At 40.7% G+C, this 21762-nt stretch overlaps 1 protein-coding gene across 2 annotated transcripts in view; it reads left to right on the top strand.

Moving 5' to 3' along the window:
* Positions 1-20290, top strand: part of PARP1 (poly(ADP-ribose) polymerase 1) — a 40047-nt gene extending 19757 nt beyond the window's left edge. The window contains exons 9-23 of one of the 2 annotated variants that reach the window (XM_030447057.1): positions 1822-1962; positions 2663-2905; positions 3919-3987; positions 4731-4863; positions 6264-6459; positions 7769-7897; positions 12144-12227; positions 12979-13101; positions 13503-13631; positions 14375-14473; positions 15022-15174; positions 15371-15498; positions 15936-15997; positions 17844-17958; positions 19454-20290. In XM_030447057.1, the coding sequence (XP_030302917.1) occupies positions 1822-1962; positions 2663-2905; positions 3919-3987; positions 4731-4863; positions 6264-6459; positions 7769-7897; positions 12144-12227; positions 12979-13101; positions 13503-13631; positions 14375-14473; positions 15022-15174; positions 15371-15498; positions 15936-15997; positions 17844-17958; positions 19454-19535 (1886 nt within the window). In that variant the 3' untranslated portion in view covers positions 19536-20290. The remainder of the gene's footprint in view (positions 1-1821; positions 1963-2662; positions 2906-3918; positions 3988-4730; positions 4864-6263; positions 6460-7768; positions 7898-12143; positions 12228-12978; positions 13102-13502; positions 13632-14374; positions 14474-15021; positions 15175-15370; positions 15499-15935; positions 15998-17843; positions 17959-19453) is intronic. The other variant, XM_030447059.1, reaches the window with a different exon arrangement.
* Positions 20291-21762: the final 1472 nt, after the last annotated feature.

Below are 21762 nucleotides of genomic sequence, written 5' to 3' on the forward strand. Positions count from 1 at the left end.
TATGCTGTCTCCTGCCCAGCTGGCAAAAGGTTGGACTCCAGATATTCTCTATAGGCTGTTGGAATGAGTTGTGTGTTTTGGTGATACAGCCTATACACTAAGAGCTTTGGTGACTTCTTTCTTGTGCAGCCTTTTTTGTTCTGGCCCTACTTTTGGGAGCAGACAATTATTACCTGGTAAAAAGGATGGGAGTAATTTTGCACAGCTAATTGTAACTGGATCATGTGATTTTAGCAATGAAGACAAAGTAACTCGGGTCTCATTTCTGATTGGTAAGTTGATTACAGCTCCAGTGTGCCCTGAAAGTAGACTCAAAGGATTGACCAGATTTAAAGCCAGGCTACTTTGTTTACCAGCAACCAAACTTAAGTGGGGGAAGAAAATGGAACAAAACCATCATTCGGTCAATAAGAGTTAATAGTATTTGTCTTCAGGGGTGCAAATATGCTCTTAGACATTGTCTATGCCACGGATGTACCTGCGTTGCAAAGTATTAACATGACAGCATGGAGCTTCAGGTTTCCTCCTGGCTTGCTATGGGGTTTGCATGATCCAATCTTGTACTGTCTGAAAGATCAGGACTCAAATGCAATGTAATGTAGACACAACTGTTCTTGAGAGACAATCCTTTTTCCTCATGTCATAGTTTAGGCCTCAGACCGAAACAAAGGACCCCATGGCAGCTCGCTGCCCCTCTCCCATTTCAGGAAGTTGAGGAGGAAATCCACCTACACCTTCATAAGTCAAGACAAGGAGGGTTTCACTCACAAATTACAGTCATGGGCAAAACAGATTCCATTTGGGGGAAAATCAGTTTAATTTATCAATCAAATCAAAGGGGCACAGGGGGACAAGGGAGTGGGGTTTATGGTCCCTTCATCACAATGTTTTCTCCACTCCTTCCTCCTCAAGGAGAAAGATTACTCACAGTCTTCTGCTATTCCAACATGGGGTCCTTCCCATGGGAGAGAGTCCTTCACAAACCCCTCCAACATGAGTCCCTCCCACATGGCACAGTTCCTCGGGAGCAAACTGCTCCAGTGTAGGTGGCCCACAGAGCCACACACAACTTCAGGAACAGTCATCTCTCCTGACCTGGGGTCCTTCATGGCTGCAGGTCCTCTTCTGCTCCAACACGATCCTTCACAGGATGCAATTCCACATCTGCTCCACTGTACTCCTCCATGGGCTGCAGGCAGGCAGCCTGCCATCTCACCATGGGATGTAGGGGAACCTCTGTTCAGGCACCTTCTCCCTCCTTCCTCGCCGACCTTGGTATCTGCTCTGGCATTGCTCTCATCTCTGCTATTACTCTCTTCCCTGGTATTCCTCTCTCCTCGTTTCTCTGCCCTGAGGTCTTATAGCTGCTTTTTCGCCTTTTTTGAATATGTTAATTGCAGAGACATATCACAATTTAGCCAGAGGTGGGGCCCAACATTTTGTAGCCAGGGAAGCTTTCAGCAGCTTCTTACAGGAGCCACCTCTGGGGCCCCTCCCTGCTACCCAAGGGGATGGGGGAGGGTCGGGGGTGGGAGGGGGGGCGCGGGACAGGACAAGCAAATAATTTGCCTATATATGTCTTCTCTGTCTTTTATCTCTTCTGTTTGGTGAGGTAGGTGGAGAGCTCTGTTGCCACTCCTAGGTGAAGGGGAGCTTCCTGTTACTTGCTTGGTGCAGGTCAGACCTGCTTGGACCCTTGTCTCCTCGTCAGTGGGGCTGATTGTCCTGAGTGTGGGGGGATGCTGGTTTTATGTGCCTATTATTTTGTCTAGGGGGATTTGTGGCTCTTCCTAACATGCTGTGTTACTTCTCAACCTCTAGACAAGCCACTGACCAACATGAAAATCCTGGTTCTTGGAAAGCTGTCAAAGAACAAGGAGGAGGTGAAGAGCATTGTGGAAGAGCTTGGAGGAAAGATGACAACAACAGCTAGCAAGGCCACCCTATGCATCAGCACACAGAGTGAGCACGCATGCCTTGGTTACTGGCACCACTGGTAACAGAGCTGAGCAGATTACAGAGGGATGTGTTTAGATTAGAGGGAGTGTCTTGTATGTGCACATGGTCTTAGTGGGCTTGGAAAACTAAAGACAGTGTTTGAGTTTTATTTTACCTAGCATGATAACCCTGAATGTTGTGCTGTAAGGCTCTGCTGGGTTCACAGCACTTAAAGATCAGGTCTAAATGCAGACCATGGTGGGGTGTGAGGTACCCCTGTTGGGATGAAAGGTGCTCAGGACTGTGTCCATTCGTGCCTTGGAGAAGTTGCAGAGCTGACTGTTGGTTCCTGAGGACAGATGTTTTCTCTGCTGGCAGTTTAGGGTCTGCTCTTGTTCCCAGTTGGATTTGAGGTGCACACTGGCTGCTGAGGTAGAAGACTTGCTCCCACCTACCAGGAGGTCCAAGGGGAACTGTAAAGCCCCAGCCCAGATCTGGAACACTCTGGACCAGACAGACAAAACATGAGTGTTTCTGCTCTAGCCCAAGCTGCAGCTTGAGCTGATGGGGATTTTGTTCTGTAAAGAACATGGTGAATCCAAAATGTGATGGAATTGTTGTTCCAGGAAGTGTTACAGAGCCCTGAATCATGACCAGAGGGAGGGGCTAAAGTCTGAAACCTCACTGATACTTTTTCTTTCTGTTTCCCACCCTGCCTCTGCAGAAGATGTGGAGAAAATGAGCAAGAAGATGGAAGAAGTGAAGGAAGCCAAAGTCCGTGTGGTCTCAGAGGAGTTTCTTCAGGATGTGACATCCTCCAGCACGGACATCCAGGAGCTTGTGGCTCTGCGTGTACTTTCACCTTGGGGTGCAGATGTGAAAATGGAGCATGAAGAAATGGCTGTGGATGGGAAATGTAGAAAGGCCTCAAGTATGAAGAGTGCTGGGAAAGTCAAAGAAGAACAAGGTGAATAAGGCAGTTTTTTCTCCACAGGCCTGTTCAGTGTTGTGAATGCATAAAACAGACCTGGATATAGTTTGTCCTTGTCCTTTCCTTCAATTCTCTGCCCTTTTTCTCACAATAAATTTAAATAATGAGACATAAGGTTAAGACTAGCTATAAGTAAATGTGAAGCTGTTTTCTGAGCTGGCTTTCACTTCCCTTAGTTTAATCATGCTTCAGAAGTCTTCTTTTAGTATGTTCCCTAGCTTGCTAACATAAATCCAGTCTTCCTCACAAACCTCCTCAGCTTTTCTGCCAGTTTGTGTCAGTGTTGCAGCTCCAAAGAGCTGTGAGGCACCAAAATGTGGCAGACACTACAGTGTCTTGGGGGCAGGCCCCCAAGAGTGTTAGCAAGTGAGGTCCAGGGTCCAGAGCAATGGGTCTGTGTTCTTATTTTAGCACATAACATTTTTGTAATGGAGGAGGAAAAATGTCCAACTCCAAAGGCATTCCTTACCAGTGCCGTAGAGAGATTACATTATTAATGCTGGGCAGTGAACAAAACCATCAGATCTCCTTGCCTGTTTTCAGAACTTGTTCTTCTGCGTGTCCTCCATCTGTAAGTTTCTGCTGTACAATTGCATATGTTATTGCCAGACTATTTATGGCAGTAGGGTCTTCGGGGAACCTGAACACCCCTCACACTCTGTGAGGTTTTTAAATCCCACTTAAGCACAACCACAAATGTGAATTTTATGTGCTTTACAGTGGAAAAAATTATGTGGCACTCCCTTTGGGGCCAGAAGGAAAAAGATAAATAGAATCTGGGGAGTTCTTATTCTTTTATTTAATTTGTCTGGTGGGGGCTGTGAAATGCCTGTTCAAGCCAGGTGAAAAAAAAAAAGCCATTGAAGTCATTGTGTTCATATACTGGGGATCTGATTTGAAATCTCCTTGGGGTGTTAATTATGCGAATTGAGAATTTAAGTGTTGATTCAAATCAGACTGGAAAAAAAAATTAACTTTTTTTGCTGCAGGACCTAGCAAGTCTGAAAAGAAAATGAAGCTAACAGTTAAGGGTGGAGCAGCAGTAGATCCTGATTCTGGTGAGTGATAACAATGTCTGTGCCTGCACCACACACAGTCTTCAAGATGTGATCATTTGCAAAATGTTTTTTGTGGGAAAGGACAAGGGTTCCATAAAAGGAAAGAGTTTTTAAACCATTTTTTTCTTACTGTCAAGGGAAGGATATTAATGTACATCCAAAGCTAGATATTCCAACTAGTGTAGTGTAACTTTCAGAAGTACCACATCCTATGCATCCTGTTCAGCTTCAGGAGCATCTGTTAGTGAGGTGGATAAAGGCTCAGCTAGCAGGGACCACGTCCTGGTGTGAGCATCTGCCAGCAAACTCTTCAGGGGTCAGCTGATGCTGCTTTCCAAACCTACAGCACATGAATGTAGTTCTAAGAATTCATATTGCATCCAAGGGCAGACTTTGATTTACCAGTCCATTTTGCTAACACCTGCAGAGCTGTATCTCTCTTGAGAATTTCTTCACTCAGTCACACAGTGGTAAATACTAGATTTTAGATGTCTTTCTATCAAAAGGCTCATTTTTTTTCTGTAGTTAGGATTGATGTATATCTTCAGCGTATCTGAAGGTGCATGCTCAAAATTTATTAAAAAGAAATCATGCGTCAAGTAGTTTTGAGCACATGGTCACTGGTTTTGTGATATTTTTGTTAGGAGTCTCACCATTCCATGAAACATTTGGGTGAATGCAAATGCAGGAATGAGACCTAAAGTGGTAACCTTCTCTGTGTTCTAATTGGGTTTTCTCTGTAGGTTTGGAGGATTCTGCTCATGTCTTCGAAAAAGGTGGAAAGATTTTTAGTGCAACCCTAGGCCTAGTAGATATTGTGAAAGGAACAAATTCCTATTATAAACTGCAGTTGCTAGAAGATGACAGAGAGAACAGGTGAGTTTAGTTTTCCCTAGGCATACTTTTGTTCACTTTTTTCCTATATATACTGAATTTTTTGCGTCTACAAAAATAAAATATGAGTAGAATGTCTTTGTGAGGAGATACAGCTAGGTATCTCCTCTCAGTATGACATATCCTATCCATATGGATAGGCATATTTTTTTAAAAACAACCAAAACAAAGAAAACCTTGGGCAAAGACATCCCTAAACCCACCAAAAACTGAAAAACAAAACAAACTGTCCATGGAAAAGCCTCTGCTCTGCATGGAGATGTTTTTGTGCTGCTGACAAAACCTGAGTTGGAAGATGAGTAAATTTGCGGAATTACAGCTGGTAGTACTCATTCCTGCATCCTGGGGTGAGCAAGGCACATATGGTTGGCGTCTTCAAGAATGGGTTAATTGGCTAACAGGGAGGCCCCTAAAAATACAGAAGTAGAAAGTGGTGGAGGTTCCTATATTCTGACGTCAAAACCCTACCCATACAGTCAGTGATGTTGGGAATCTCCCATGTTCTCCAACTTACTCTTGCCTCCTAATTGCAGAGCTGTAACCTTGGGAAACAAAACGAGATTCTGGCTATTCTACCACAAGGTAGTCATGAATTGTGTTCCCTGAGGCTTAAAAAAATCACATTGAAGTGGTTGGAGTACCATGGTTTGTTTAGTTTTCCAGTCTCATGAAATGGATGGCAGACCTGTCCTGTGATTGCATTACCGAGCAGATGAAATTGAGAGGATACTTTAAAATGAAGCTGCATCCCAAGTATATCAGGAATGCTGCTGAAATCCAGGGGAGCTGATGGCTACCAGCAACAACCCTGGTCCAGTGTATGTTTGGTATGTATCTGGATCTGTGATTCAGTACATGGAGTAATCTCAGTGCCTCTGTTTTGTACCTGGCACATTGGAAAGGTTAGTTGATTGTATTTTGTAAACACTACAGAAGCTCACCTAAGGTGATGTCAGTAATAGAAATGAATACCCAAGTTACTTCCAGTTTCTCTAAAAATCTGAACTCTAGGAGTTGAGGCTTAAAGATGCATTGTGCTTGGTTTTCAAATATATGATCCCAGTAGTTTGAAGATTCATATTCCAACATACTGTTGGACATGAAGGCTGAAGGAATATTAGCCTCTCTTTTCCTGTGGTGTACACATTTATCCTTAGGGCTGTAGGTCCTGGGCATCTTTTCACACCATTTCTTGGACTTACAGTGTGCTCACTCTTCCATTGTTCTGCAGTCACTAATAGGGAATCTCTTCTGTAAAATTAATTGCAAGCAAATGGCTGTTTCACATGCAGTTATATGATCCTTGCAGGTTCAGTTTCATTTGGATATCCAGAGCTGGAGTATCTTTTATCTTTTTTTTTTCACACATTTCATGTCTCTAGATACTGGGTGTTCAGATCTTGGGGTCGTGTAGGCACAGTAATTGGGAGTAACAAGCTGGAGCAGATGCCATCAAAAGAAGATGCTGTTGAACACTTCCTCAATTTGTATGAAGAGAAAACTGGCAATTCTTGGCATTCAAAGAACTTCACTAAATATCCAAAAAAATTCTACCCACTGGAAATAGATTATGGACAGGTAATCAAAATGTTCCTGTTTCCCAGGTAGAGCATTGCTCAACTGCTTTCCTCTAACTTTTCTGTTCAGCGTTCAGTGTTGGATCACTTACACTTGACCGACCTGAGGAGTACAGTTCAGGTACAGCTACTTCATCTTCTCTATGCTAAAGAGAGCTGTACATCAATGAGTGCCATGCATTGAAACTGTATTGGGGAGATAGGGTTTGCATGCTCAAGTCTGAGGTCCCTTTAGTACTCTTCTGTTTACCCTGTAATTTTAAGGATGTTAATTGGAACTTAATACAGCAGTCCTTCCACATACTTCTTGTTTGAAAACACCATTCTTTTCTATTTAAAATAGACACATATCTGTCTTTGGCATCCAAAGTCCTCTCAAATCCAAAAGCAACACCTATGCAGCACTCTGCTTAGTGCACATACTGAGCAGGCTGAGAAAGAAATTATTCATTGCTAGTAAGATTTGGCTATTTAGACAGCTAAGCCAAATAAGAATTCTCTTCTGTTGGCCCAGTGGGGATTTGTATGTTTACCTAAAGGCATACCTGTAATTTAAACTATTTTCAGATTAAATAATTGAATTCCGTTAATAGCTATAAAGGTATCAGAAAACTTATTTTCAAGCCATTGCATTTTTTTGCAGCCATATTACTGTGTATCATCCTTCAGTGCAGAGTACTTGATAGTTAGGGTTTTTTTCTGGAAATTTGAATACTGCAGCATTAAAGTGTCTGTTACACTGCAATGTACAGTGGTACTCCGAAATACCCAGCATATACCTTTGTTGGTGGGATGTGCTATCAGTGAAAGCATCCAGGTAGAATTGAGGCTAATTGTTGATTCCTGTGCTCTTCAGTGACACTTTTTAATTACAAAAATTTGGTGAAAGCAGTTATTAAATTATTTTGTCGTGAAAGCAGTTATTAAATTATTTTGTCATAAAAGCAAGAAAGTAAACAGTCATTTGTTCACATCAAGGTCTCTGTAGTGGAAAGCCTACAGAAAAGGTAATTAATACTGTTGCTTGAGGTGAAGCAGAGATGCACACAGAGTTTCTATTCCCTTAATGCTGTTTAGGTTTTACAGTGCTACTTTTTGAAATAATGTCTGACAGATTACTGAGCAAGTGGATTTTTAAACCCACTTTGTTCCAAATTGTCAGAGCAACATCCCACACTCACTGTGAACTTCAGGCTAGTCAGGTGTAGTCATCATACACCAAATTGGTTTTGAATTGTTACCATGGCATCCAACATATTACTTTTATCCTTTGTTATTTTGCTAATTCTGATACTATTTTTACATTCCAGGATGAAGAAGCTGTTAGGAAACTGACAGTGGGTGCTGGGACCAAGTCAAAATTAGCTAAGCCAATACAAGACCTTATTAAGATGATCTTTGATGTGGAGAGCATGAAGAAAGCAATGGTGGAATTTGAGGTGACCACACACGTTTGTGTTTCTCACTCCAACTCTCCTTTCTCTCTTAACATCTTATATATACAGCCAGAAGCAAGTTCTTCGCAATTAGGGTGCATCATACTTCCCCAAATCAGTGTGAGTTTTAGATCATCTTTAAAATAAGGGTAGGAGTCTGACAAGAATTTGTCAAGTACTGGAAGTAGTAACTTTGTTATGATGCATGCAGTCTTTAAAATATGGGTGGATTATTTATTCTTTGGTGATCATGTACATCAGCAGCTTCAACTTAACAAGCCTATGAGAAAATTACCTGCTGGTCCTGGGATGAATTATGGCTCTAGTTTTATTTTCCTAGTGACACATGCATTGGGACTGCTGTTTACTGAATGTTTATAAAATACTAACACAGCCAATGTATCAATTGCAGGCACTTTTATTTTTATGAGGGGTGAACCACATTTGAGGAGGGAGGGGGGCAGCCCTACTACTAATTTAGGTAGCAAGTGAATATGCATCTCAGATTTGAGAAATGTTGCCGGTTTATATGTGCACTAATTAAGTGCCTTTACAAAGTCCAGATTCTCTTATGGATAGGGCCAAACTTAAGATATTTTTGTTGTATTTCCTCACCAAAATAGCTGTCAGGCACTGGAAGAGGATGACCAGGGAAGTGGTGTAGTCACCATCCCTGGAGGTATTTACAAGATGTGTAGGTGTGGTGCTTGGAGACATGGCTTAGTGATGGACTTGGCAGTTCTGGGTTAATGATTGGACTTAATGATCTTCAAGGTTGTTTCCAACCAAAACAGTTATGATTCTATGAATTCTCATTTGTTCTAATGGTTCTCCGTTTTCATCCATTCTTCCACAAGAACAAAGTCCAACCACAAAGGATTGGGTGCAAATAGAAAGTTTTATTTGGTAGACAGCAATATGAAGTAACCTGGCAAAGATATGGCAAGTCTGTACAGAGAGAAAGAGAGAGATAAGAATTTCACTTCCCAAGGATCCTGTGACATCCCAATGATCCTTCTTCCTCCTGGTGGTGGGCCAGTCCTAGGCAGGCCAGCAGTCCAGTCCTAGGGGGCAATGAATGAATGCAGCAGCGTTCCTTATATACCCCTGGAGTTCTCATGGCAGATTCAAACTTTGTGGCAGATTCAAACTTCTTCCACATTTCTCACCCCAGTGTAAGCACACTGGAGCTATTATCTAGCCCAAAATTTATTAGCCAGTTAGCTGGGAGGGTCAGCACACCGCGGACTTTATCTGTGAGAGTCCCCTCACCTGACTTTTACAATCACTTTACAATCAAGAGTCTATGTCCAACATGTCTTTGCCTCAAATGACAACTGGCAAGTGGCAGTTCTGCTGAATTGAACCTCACACGTGCTTGTAACAAGCTTTCAGAGAGTGATCTGATCATTTCCCTCTCCTTTCCTAGGAGCATTTTTACTGGTGTTCAGAAGTCCTGCAGTTTGTTTTACTCCAGCCATTCAAACTGGGTTAATTCTAAATAACAAGTTTTTGTTTTCTCTAACCAGCTTGGTTATCCTGCTCTAAGACTTGTTATTTAATCATCTGTTAATCTACTGTATCAGTATTTTTGCATCTATTTTTCGGAACAGGCTTTGCACCATTTCATACAGCTTATCTGAAAGCTTTCATGTGTCTTGCCTAACGTTTTGTAGTACTTTGGGCTTATTGTATTCTCCTGTATCTTCAGTGGCTCTTTACATTAAAGTCTTCTAAAATGTTAGTAATTCTTTGTAATTGAAACTGGCTAAAGGCTCTGAACTGATCATTATTTGACATCTTCTGGCTTTGTAGAACTCTGTTGAAACTATTCACAGCAGCTGCAGATCTGTAGGAGACCTGGGAGTCCAGATGGGCCTGTGTTCCTATTAATCTTCCTGTAAGCTGCCAAACAGCTGTTTTCCGTTAGAGGAGATTTTTTTTTTCTAGTTAGAGGTTTCTGTGCATCCTCTGAAAATGGCTGCTTTGTTGCTTTAATCAGACTGATCTCAAGCATGCCATTCCATCTAGGCATCCTTGCTCTGCCAAAACTGTAGCAAATTCTTAGTCTTTCTGCTACACAACAATAGAGTTATGTATTTATATAGAAATATATTTATTTTCTCCTCCTGCTTCTAATTTAGCTATCAAGAATTTTATCTCAGGAGTTTATTACAGTTATCTATGTCGTTGTCTTAACATGAAGGGCCTCAGAGGACTGAGTCTGTTCTAGTGATGTGTCCTCTTTTGCCTGTGTGGAAGAGAAACATCTTCCCTGCCTCTCACAGTCTTGGTGCACGCATCTGTGATGTGTTGCTAATTGTTCACATTATATTCAGTGCACAGTATTCACAGTGCAGTTTTAGACCCACCCCTGTAGCTGCTGTGTTCTTTTGATGCCTGTAAGGATAAAGTTTTGGATGCAGTTTAGGTTTACATTAGCTCTGCAGGCGTATGCTCATCTCCATGACTCTCAGGAGACACAAAATTCAGCTCTTGGGCTGTATGTGGGCTCTCTAAGAGATACATTACTTGGTCACCTGGTTGGGGATGTGTTTGTTTATAGGTGTTACTGTTAATGTGTTAGTTTATAGATCTGTATCACAGTTATTGTCATAAAACAGTTCGGGTTGTAAGGGACCTCAAAGATCACCTAGTTTTAAATCCTCTGCCATGAGCAGGGACACCTCCCACTAGACCAGGTATGTCAAAGCCCCATCCAACCTGGCCTTGAACACTTACAGGGAGGAGGCACCTGCCACTTCCCTGGTCAACATGTGCCAGTGTCTTAGCACCCTCATAGTGAAAATATTTTTCTTAATATCTAACCTAAATCTACCTTCTTCCAGTTTGAAACTGTTCTCCCTCATCCTGTCACTACATGCCCCTGTAAAAAGTCCATCTCCAGCTTTTCTGCAGGCCCCCTTCAGGTACTGGAAGTATAGTGTTACATAGTTAGTGGTAGGTATGCACAGCTATTCAGGTTATCCAGCCCATTTCACCTTTGTGTCCTTCATGATTTTTCTGTTAATAATTAGATTATATGGATGGTACTCAACAAGAAAGTGTTGTCCCCAAAAGTCAGGAGATAGAAATCTATTGCAAGTTGATTTTCATTAGGCTATTAATCTTGGCTTTGCAAGTTTCATGTCCCAAAGACATTATCAGTTTTGAAGTCTGTCTTCTCTCTTGCAGTCCATCCTGGCTTTTCTTAATATCTGGCATTATACAAACTTAGCTACAGTTAAAGGTGAAAGTATTCCTAATCCCAGTACAGGGTGGAAATCTTCATATGAAATCACTTCAGGGCCTTCACACCAGTTTGAAGCTTTGAAGAACCTTCAAAATTTGACTTTCAGAGATCTGCATAAAGCTGGGTCTCCTACATCCATAATGAATTAATGAGGTAGAACTTACCCAGACAGTATGTGATATGCAGTTTCATAGGATCTTCTGTCCCTGTGCTGAATCTTAAACCCATCAAGTAAAATAAAAGCTAGACTGACCTGCAGTGTGTACAGTGGGTACTGTCTAGAGTCCAGAGGGTGTATGGATGTTCTTTGTAAAAGAGTCCATTGCACTTACTTTCATTGAACTTTTTTGTGTTTAGATGGTCTTTAATTATTCAAAGATTTATCTTGCAACCCAAATCCAAAACTCTCCCAAAATCAGTCAATACAAAAACAAAAGCAACATATGCATTGAATCAGTCAATAAATGCAGACAACAAAGGCATTGCTTTTAACTTACTTGTGGTTTTGTGTTTGTTTCATTAATGAATTCAAAGCCTCTTATAATCTCTTTGCATCTGACCCTTCATAGTTGTAGGGTCAAGTTGGAAGAAGGTGCCTAGGTTGTACTAGATGATCTTCCAAAGAGAATTATTTAATTCAATTTGCTTCTTTGACAACCTGAAATGTATAATTATTGAAGTGATGGAGGAATGCACATGACACCAGGTCAATATTCTAGCCAAATGCTTAGTACCCTATTTTTGTATTGCCCTGGCGTGCATGCTTTGTTTCCTATTACAGTATTCCTTTGATTATAGAACATTTTCTGTAGCATGCTCTGCACTGTCCTTCTGACATCATTCCTTGATCCACAGAGATTAATACTAAGTCTGCAATGTTTCCATTCTTCATGTGGTCAATCCTACCATGATGTAGAGATTTGTTCCCTAGAGGGAGAGTGCTGCATTGGTTTCATTGTAGTAAAATCCTATTTTATTTGTATAAATCTTCATTAGATTGACCTGCAGAAGATGCCACTGGGAAAACTGAGCAAGCGACAGATCCAGAGTGCATACTCCATTCTTAATGAGGTTCAGCAGGTGAGCATGAAAGGGATGTTGGAGCAAGAGGGGAATTGAGAAGTTGTTCTGGGTTCAGAGTGGGGTGTAGCAGGGAGCTATCTATATAGAGATACTTGCTCTCTTGTACTGGAGAAGGGAATGTGGCTTCCATGGGTAGCTCTCTTCACTGTTGTACCAGTTTGGGCAGTACTTGTATCTTTCACGCTTTTGTGGCACAAACACTCGTGTCTGACCTAGTAGCAAGCTGGTGTCTCCATCCCAGACAAGTCTCTTTGAGGATGAGAATAAAGGTTATATTGACAAAGGAAAGGGTCTGGTTTCGTAACATTACTGTATTTACACATCATGATCTAGACCATCCCAAGAATCACTGTAAAAATTGCATAAACAGCTTGCAAAAGCATACCAGCATTTTTTGTCATGGGCTCCCTTGCAAAGCATGAAAAGTTTTATTTCAACTGTTAGAATAGACCAGAACCTTGCCAAGAACATGCATTCCTTCTGTATCCAGAAGCTTTTATGTTACCTTCCAGAAACAATCTCCATTAGATTTTCCTCATACAAAAATTCTGCATATTTCTTAGCCAGTTTTGAGACTTACTACATGCAAAACAACTTAATAGAATTATCCTCTTTAGTTCTGTGAGCTTCACCATTAACACCACTTGTATTGCTGCTTCTGTGTATTAGTCCTCAAATATCTTGTGTATGTATACTGCTATGGAGACTTAATCTTACTTTGTATTTTTCTTTGGTGCTTGTTGTCCAGGCAGTTTCTGACAGTGGTTCAGAATCCCAGATCTTGGACCTCTCCAACCGCTTCTATACTCTGATTCCTCATGACTTTGGGATGAAGAAACCACCACTCCTAAATAACTTGGAATACATTCAGGTATTGACTGGAAAAAGTATGCTGTTAGCAGGCAACGGGTCTAATACCAGGCAGCTAACACAGAGAATATAGTTTTAGGCCTTACTTAACAAACTTACTTTAACAAGTTTAAGCTTGTTTTCCTTCAGAATATAGCTTTGTTTGTGTGCATACATGTGTATGCAAATAATTATATATACAAGGTATTAGAAGATATATATATGCTCTATAATATTGTCTGTTTTTATATATGTGGGTATATTTTTTAGTATATTTAAGTAAATATTTAAAAAAAGAAAAGGCAGTGCTGTTAGTTGTCAGTGTGTGACCAAAGATTCACACACTCTTTTCTATTGGGTTATTTCAGAGTTATTCTGAATATGTCAAAGGCACAAGTAAAATAACCTGTTTAAATTCTTCAGGCTAAAGTGCAGATGTTGGACAACTTGCTTGATATTGAGGTTGCTTACAGCCTTCTCAGAGGTGGAAATGAGGATGGAGATAAAGACCCAATTGACATCAACTATGAAAAACTTCGAACTGATATTAAGGTAAAGGAAGTAAAGAAAGGAGTGACTGAATGCAAGCTGATGTCCTTTTCATTCAGAATATGACCTGAATTGTAACTGGACAGATGTATTGGCATGAGTTCAGTGAAGGGCCGCTGAGACAGTTGAGAGATTGGAGCATGTGGTATGTGGAGAGGCTGGAAGAGGTGGAGCTTTTTACCCCAGGAGAAAGAAGGGTCAGGGGACATCTTACCACTGTCTATGGGCAACTGATGGAGGAAGGGAATAAAGAAGATGGAGACAGACTTTTTGGTAGTGTCTTGTCACAAGAGACAGTGGGCACAAATTGAAACGCAAGAAATTGTATTTAAAGAAAAGAAAAAGCTTTTATGGTTGGTGGTGTTTGGTTGCAGTTTTTTGTTTGTTTGTTTACTGTGAAGGTGGTGAAACACTGGAAAAGTGTGCCCAATGAGGCTGTGGAGGTCCCCTTCTTGGAGGTTTTGAAAGCCTGACTGGATTCAGCCCTTGGCAGCATCCTCCAGCTGACCCTGCTTTGAGCAGGGAAGTTGGAAATCATATCAGTTTCCAGAGCTGCCCTCCCCTTTCAGCCATTTATGAACTAGGTGCTGTCAGTATACCTGAACATCATCTTTAGCTGGGAATAGTTTTCACCTAAGTGGCAAAGGAGGCTTAAGCTGGAGAGTTGCAAGCATATGGTAGATATCATGTTATAAGATTCCTGATAGTTTATATGCTGAAGAAACTTCTTACTTGCTTCTTTGCAGGTTGTTGACAAAGATTCAGAAGAAGCCAAGATTATTAAACAATACGTGAAAAATACTCATGCTGCTACTCACAACGCATATGATCTCAAAGTTGTGGATGTAAGCTGGGCAATATTGGGGCTTAAGTTTGTGAATATGGACTCTTCTAAGTCAACTTCCTTGTTTGCAGCGTCCTTTTATTTTTTATTAGCTTATCTATTTTCCTTTATCGAAGAGATTGTTTGAGAGACCAATTGCTTTAATAGAATAGCAAAAGTCTAGGCATAGAGGACTCATAAGTTTACTGAGATGGGTTTGTGTGTCTCTACTTTAATTGGCCTCAAAAATGAGATGGAGGAGTAATCTTATTCTAAAACTGAGTCTTAGTTCATTGAATGATTTTTCAGAAAATTATGATCTTATGAAAATGGGGAATGGAAGGTGGAGAGGTAATCAGTAGTACGTATTGTGTGATCAATGCTGCTTCCTTTTTACTAGCATGACATAGCACAATGCAAATACCAAAAACCATCCAGATGAATTTTCCTAGCAGATTACAGTATATTCTGAGTGATGACTTTTTTTTCCCCATCTGATTAGTTGCATGAGGGTAATGTTTTATTCTCTTGGTTGTTGTTTTTTTTCTCCTATCCCTTTTTGAATGGAAGATCTTCAGAATTGAGCGTGAAGGAGAGAGTCAGCGTTACAAGCCCTTTAAACACCTTCACAACCGCCAGCTGCTGTGGCATGGTTCCCGCACCACCAACTTTGCTGGTATCCTCTCACAGGGTCTCCGGATAGCTCCTCCCGAAGCTCCCGTGGTATGTTAAACAGCTCCTCTGACTGAACATTGTGTATCCAGAGGGGGTTGCTGACTGGTGTCGACACGGGCTTTGATCTTCTGAAAGCCCAGCCAGGTGGACTCAATACTGCTATTATTGTTACTGTCCCAATCTATTTCTTTTCTGTGTTTGTTTTAGGGGGTTTTTTGTTGTTTTTTTTTTTTCCTGCTTGTAGACTGGCTACATGTTTGGGAAGGGCATCTACTTCGCAGACATGGTATCCAAGAGTGCCAACTATTGTCACACATCTCAAGCTGATCCCATAGGCTTAATACTACTGGGAGAAGTTGCCCTTGGAAATATGTAAGTAACTTAAAAGACTATTTGCTAAATGTGCTTAATATATCATGGTAGAAGGTGATGTTAAAATTGCAAGCCTTTTCTTCAGAGTGACGAAAGAGCACTTTGTATTTTTTTAGAAAAAATATTTATTTCTTTTTTATCCCACTAAATAGGTGATTTTAAGAAAAGAAAATAGAGTTGCAGGTCTAGAATCTTCTGTTAAGTGCCAATATAATAAAAATTACTGACTGAGAAAAGAGGAGGGCAGTTGAATTCCAGAATAGTAAACTCTAGATTAACTTATTAACTGTAAAGTGAAGCCTGGGAAAAAAACCAAACAAACAAAAACACCAAAATGAACCAACCAAATAAATGAAACCCAAAAAAAAAAATTTTTTTTCATTAAGGTATTTAAGGTGAATGTAAAATGGTATTTACATGTTCTCTGTGCTGTCCAGGTATGAGCTAAAGAACGCTTCTCACATAACAAAATTGCCAAAGGGAAAACACAGTGTGAAAGGTAAGTATTAATAATTGTCATTAGTAATCTGTTATTTTTGATGAACACACTCTGTGCTTAGGAAAGAGAACTACAGTAATTTCCCTTCCTTGAGTTTGCAAAATGTTGTCTTATAGTTGCATCTGTGTATGTGTATACGGTGTTTTGAGATGGTAGTTAATGCACTTCTAATAGTAAGACTGAAGTTAACATGTTGCCTGAAGTTCAGGAAGAAACTTCTGTATTATATTGTACAAGAGAAAATGCAAGGTGTGTTCTCCAACTTCTTACTCAATTTATTCATAAAAATACTATGTATTTTAGAAGAAAGATGAGAGGTTGATCATAATGATTTAGCTTTCAAAGTGCCTTATAAGTTGAAGGAAGGGGAGCTGCGTGGCTCAGTGGAACGGCCAATGCCTTGGAACCCTGGGCTAAGCAGGGGCGGCCCCGGTTCGTGCCTCCAGGGCAAACCTCGGGATGGGCTCGGACTGCGAACACCGACACACCCAGAACCACAGCCACGCCCCCGAGTGGGAGGGAAAAAAATTAAAAAAAAGGCAGCTCCCCCACTCGTTTTTTTTCTTGCTGCCTTCCTGGGGCCTGGGTGAGGGATATCAGTAGGAGACTCCCTCAGCTCATCCGGCTCTCTGTTTATTACCTACTGCTGGTAGTCCAGGCTGGCAGTGATGATATCAATGGAAGAAGTACCAGGGTGATTAAAAAGGACTTCAAGGCCCTGGGTTGATTGGTTGATGGGACAGGAGCACAGGTGGTGTTCACCTCAGTTCCTGCAGTAGAGAAGATGAATGAGGAGAGGAATAGGAAAACCTGTCTCACCAATAGGTGGCTAAGGGATTGGTGCCACCGGAGGAACTTTGGGTTTTTTGACTATGGGCCACATTTCAGCATACCAGATGGGCTGCATCTATCTAACAGGGGAAAAAGGACTCTAGCCCATAAATTGGCAGGGCTGATAAGGAGGGCTTTAAACTGGGTTTGAAGGGGGAAGGGGTTGAAACAGCTCTCCAGAAAGGAGCCCAAGGGTGGACAGCGCAAGTGAAGAGACAAACCAGCAGTCCAGCTGAAGTGCATGCACACCAATGCACGCAGCATGGGCAACAAACAGGAGGAGCTGGAAGCCATCGTGCAACAGGAAAACTAATAAGGGAGAGTAAAAGTTCAAATGGAACAGCTGTTCTCATTGCATATCTATCTGGGAAAAGTATTGGTAATATTGAACTGAAAAAGATGAGCGAAAAGACATAGCTCTCTAATTCAACCAAAGGAAGTGGCAATCATGACTGTCTTCTATACTGAAATGGGAGAGTGGAGAACAGTAGCATTTAGCAATAAATGGCTTTTTAAAAACTATTCATTTTGAGAGGCTTAAAGAAATCATCTGTGTAAAATTGAATTAAATGTGTATCTTTTTCAATACATACTACTCCCACTATTCTTGATGTCAAATCACATTTGCATTGAAGAGTTTAAAGAGAACAAGAATTGCTTTCTTATAGTTCTCTGAAAATGCTACAATGTGTGCATTTTCATTAATGGACCTAGCATATGCTAACTTTAAGTCTGGTCTAGTTTAGCTTTATCATACAGATTAGACAAGTAGCAGCCAAACGTCTACAATTCTCATTTCTGATGTAGCAGAGTACAAGTACCATAGGTCATGCTGAATTGTACATTGATACATACTGTATCCTTTCTGCTCATTTGAAGATATTTTCGCACTTATTCAACATGTGAAAGTATATGTGAAGTAATAGTTGGCTGGTTAAGTAATTTTTTTATGTGCAAAGTCTGTGTATGCCTTCTAACTAATTAGATTTCTAACTAATGTTTTCTTCCTTTCTAGGTTTGGGCAAAACTGCACCTGATCCCACAGCCACTACTACCCTTGGTGGTGTAGAGGTTCCTTTAGGGAGTGGAATCTCAACAGGAATTAATGATACCTGTCTTCTGTATAATGAGTATCCTTTGCTATGCTGTTGGCAGCATGCTGTGTTTGGATGTTGCTGAGTTAAGCAGGAACTTGCTAATGTCAGTCACGAGTTCTGAAATACCGTTTAGTTTCTTTTAGATCTACTTTGGAGTACTCATAGACAATTTGGAGTTAGTTCTCTAAGGGGGATGATTTTACAGTTCTCACACTTAAGTTGTCATTCTGCAAAAAAAGGAAGCAATACACATAGCAAATAGCTGTTGCCCCAACAGGACTTAATACCTGAAGGCATTGTAGTGGTTAGGCAACACCGCTCAGAAGTGTCTTGCCCAGAGACAGGCCAGGGGAGGGGAATACAGTATGTGGTTTCACATCACTCCAGTCTGGTTACTTCCTCATAGTGTTACGGCTGGCCAGCTTGGGCAGGAGTAGGTGGGGGAGCCAGCTCTGTGGTTTGGAGGCTCTCCTCACACAGCTTCAATCATGTTCCCCAGACCCTTTGTGAGTATTGAGGTAAACCTCAGATACCCATCAGAGATGGAGCCATTAAGCCTCTTTCTAGGCACAAGTGGCCCTAAATGAATGTGTGCTCACCATTGACAAGAGGTCATAAGAATAAGTGATGTTTAAGGTCCCAGATCAGTCACTGTTAGTGAAGCAAGTAACCCATTAATACAAACTCCGAGTTGGGCAGAAACTCCTATTTCTTGGAAAGCTCTTACTCTTACAAGCAATCTTGGCAACAGAACTCATGGCAATACAGGGTTTATCTTGAGTTTTTTAAAGCACAGCATCCATCTTGGTCAGATGATAAAGTATAGTTAATATTAGCTAACTGAGGTAATACGATATATGTTAATTTTGGTTTACACTGTTTAATGGGGCTATATTTCACCTAAAATGGGGACTGGGGGTAAGTTTGAGGCCTAAAGCATTGAGAAACAAATAGGTGGGCAGGGTCTGTCTTCTGAAAAAAATAAAATGGTGCAGTGCAGTTATAGAATATGTAAGCATTCCCAGCCATTGTAGAGCTCTTCTCTGTCATTCCAGTTTGGGTTTTTTAGTGAGAAATTAAGAGGGCATTAATGACTTTGTGCTGGAAGGTAGCAATAGACTTACAGTTATATTTGTAGAGCCATGTCTAACTGCAGATCACATCTAGTCTATGTTGCTCCACTGTTTAGATAGTGAGAAAGATACTGAGTTTGATGGCACTGGCTGACAAAAAATGATCTGTAAGAGCTGCAGCCCTGTATCTGTCATTTCACCTGTCTGTCACTCAGGATTCCTGCTGCACTCTCATTAATTCTCCATATGACTTGCTTGTTTCTAACTATTGTATAAAACATTTTCAGTTTCAAAGAGAAGTCAAATTTGATCATTTCTGTTGTAAGCTGTTAGAACTGCTTAATCATGCAGGCATCTGTATAAAATAAGTTCAAAGGTGAAGTTTGACTGTGTTTTGAAGTTCTTCTGTGATACTAATATCAAAAACTGCAATTATTCCTTAACATTCTTCCCAGATATATTGTGTATGATGTTGCTCAGGTGAATCTGAAGTACCTGCTGAAACTGAAATTCAACTATAAGACATCACTTTGGTGAACAGTAATTAGAAGCCCTGCTAGAGTTATACTGTAGTTACACTATAGTGTTGAATGCTGACATGCTTACACATTGACTTCTTTTACCAAGATATCTAAAGTTAACCTGGAGAAGAAGAGTTAAGAAAAATCCTCTTTAGGACAACAGTTAGTGAAAGTTTATGTAAATGTGTGGCAACACATGGGCCTGAATTCTGATGAGGATGAGTACCTGAGTTTATTTTATACCACTTCTAATTTGGGGGCTTTCAAATGTTTCTTTTCATTATCTAAGCTGACAAACCAATAAACGACAACAACAAAAAAATCACGCTTGTGTTTTTAGCGAAAAATAGTTGGGCAGTAGCAGAAAAAAGAACTTGAGGATTTTTACAATATTTGTTCTGTTAAGGTTCCCCCTTGTTTAAGGTACTCTTTTTCAGTTTTCATTTGAATAAATGATAAATGTGCATTTATTTTGAGGTAAAAAATAAAAGCTAGTTTCATACTAACAACTTTGTTTCAAAACTTCCCAACTATTTTGGTTTTGAGTCATGATTTTAAATGTATTTGGTAGAATATTCTTAAACATGGTAGGTCTCTCTGAAGGTCAAATACCAAATACTGAAATCTGTAGTCACCTTCCAGGAAGCTGTGGTAAAATTAAAATTTGGACTTCCACTGGGGTTTCATTTGTCAACAGTTGGTGTGGTAAACATGAAAAATGAACTTGTTGTTTGAATTTAGTATTAGCCCCAATAAAACTTTAAATACCTACCTTCAATGTGATGTTAGTTGGTTGTTGTAGACTGGAGTCCTTACAAAGCTGTAAGTTGAGTTTGAGCTCAAGCTTCACTCATCATGAGCTGGAGTAAGGTTTTTTGCACTTTGTGGGTAGTCTTGAATTCCCTGTCACAAAACACCAATATAAACTAATAATTTCAGTGATGTTTGTTACTTCCTGCTGTCAGTAAGTCATTGAGCAACATGGGAGTACTTGACTGTAGAACAATGTCAGTATTTTCTCTTAAAAAATTACTGCTTTCCCCGAGCTCCACAGGGACAGCTCTGCACTGACAATACATTCATATCTCCTTTGCTAACAGTTCCATCTCATTTTGATGGTTGCAGTTTCAATCTTTAGTAATCTACGTGGAAATGGCAGATTAATTTCCTAAAATGTCATGTCCCAGTGCTTTTTGAAAAAGGATTTTGAAGCCTTTGTTGCAGGCTGTTGTATACAGCCTGTTGCTGTATAACTCAGATACTTCCTTCAGGACCCCTGAAGGAAAGGAGGATGAGGAGTAGTAGATGGAAAACTAGGTTGCTGTGAGGGAGAGAAGGAAATGTGGAAGGAGCGACTTGTCATATGGCTTGAGGACAATTCAGCATGAGAGAATCGACTTAGGTTGATGTTAATGGATTGGAGAGGAAAAGAGTGGCCCTTACCTTACAGTTCTTCAATAACATAACCAGTGTCTGATCATAGTTTTGCTTCCAACAGAAACATTTGGTGAGTCATCAAAATACAATCTTGCCAGTCTCTGAAATCAAACACAAGAACTGATACAGTTTAGTTGCAAGACAAATTTATTACACACACATCTTCCCCCCCATGCTTGGGGAAGAAAGAAAGAAAAAAAAAAAAAAAAAAGCCAAAAAGCCATGCCCAGCTTAGAGGTTAGAGTTTTGGACAATTTAGACAAGGTAGAGACTTTAGATGTTGCCTCTGTCACCTGTACCAGAGGTGGCTCAAAGTTCCCTGTTGCTCCAACCCAAGCAGTGTAATGCATGCTTTATGATGTGTATGTAGTGCTCAGTTACAATTGCAGCACAACCAAGTATAGCCCAAGCTCTTTCTAACCTGACAAATACAGTGCTAAAATACACATTGGAACAATACTTTCTGAAGATGCAGCAGGTGCCCTCTGGGGACTGTAGGAGAGTCTGGGTGTGACTGTATCACAGTGGAATCTTGTGTTAATTTAGGTGCTGCTTCTGCTGACAGCTTATCCAGCAGCAAAGTGGACCTGTTTCTCCTGAAAGCAGGTGCTGGTGCCACTGTGACCCAGTTCTCTCCAGGATCAGGCTAAGCAGAGCAAGGACAGTGACAACCGCTGAAGGAATTGCTTTTGCAGTATGTGCCTGAAACAGAGCTGGATGAATATGTTGTCCATTTCTGTCAAAACTGCTTGAAAGGAGTGAGCTGTCAAGACACGAGGTCCCATGACATCCTGTGCTTTTTTCAG

Source organism: Calypte anna, chromosome 3, assembly GCF_003957555.1.
Source record: "Calypte anna isolate BGI_N300 chromosome 3, bCalAnn1_v1.p, whole genome shotgun sequence".
Taxonomy (NCBI): Eukaryota; Metazoa; Chordata; class Aves; order Apodiformes; family Trochilidae; genus Calypte; species Calypte anna.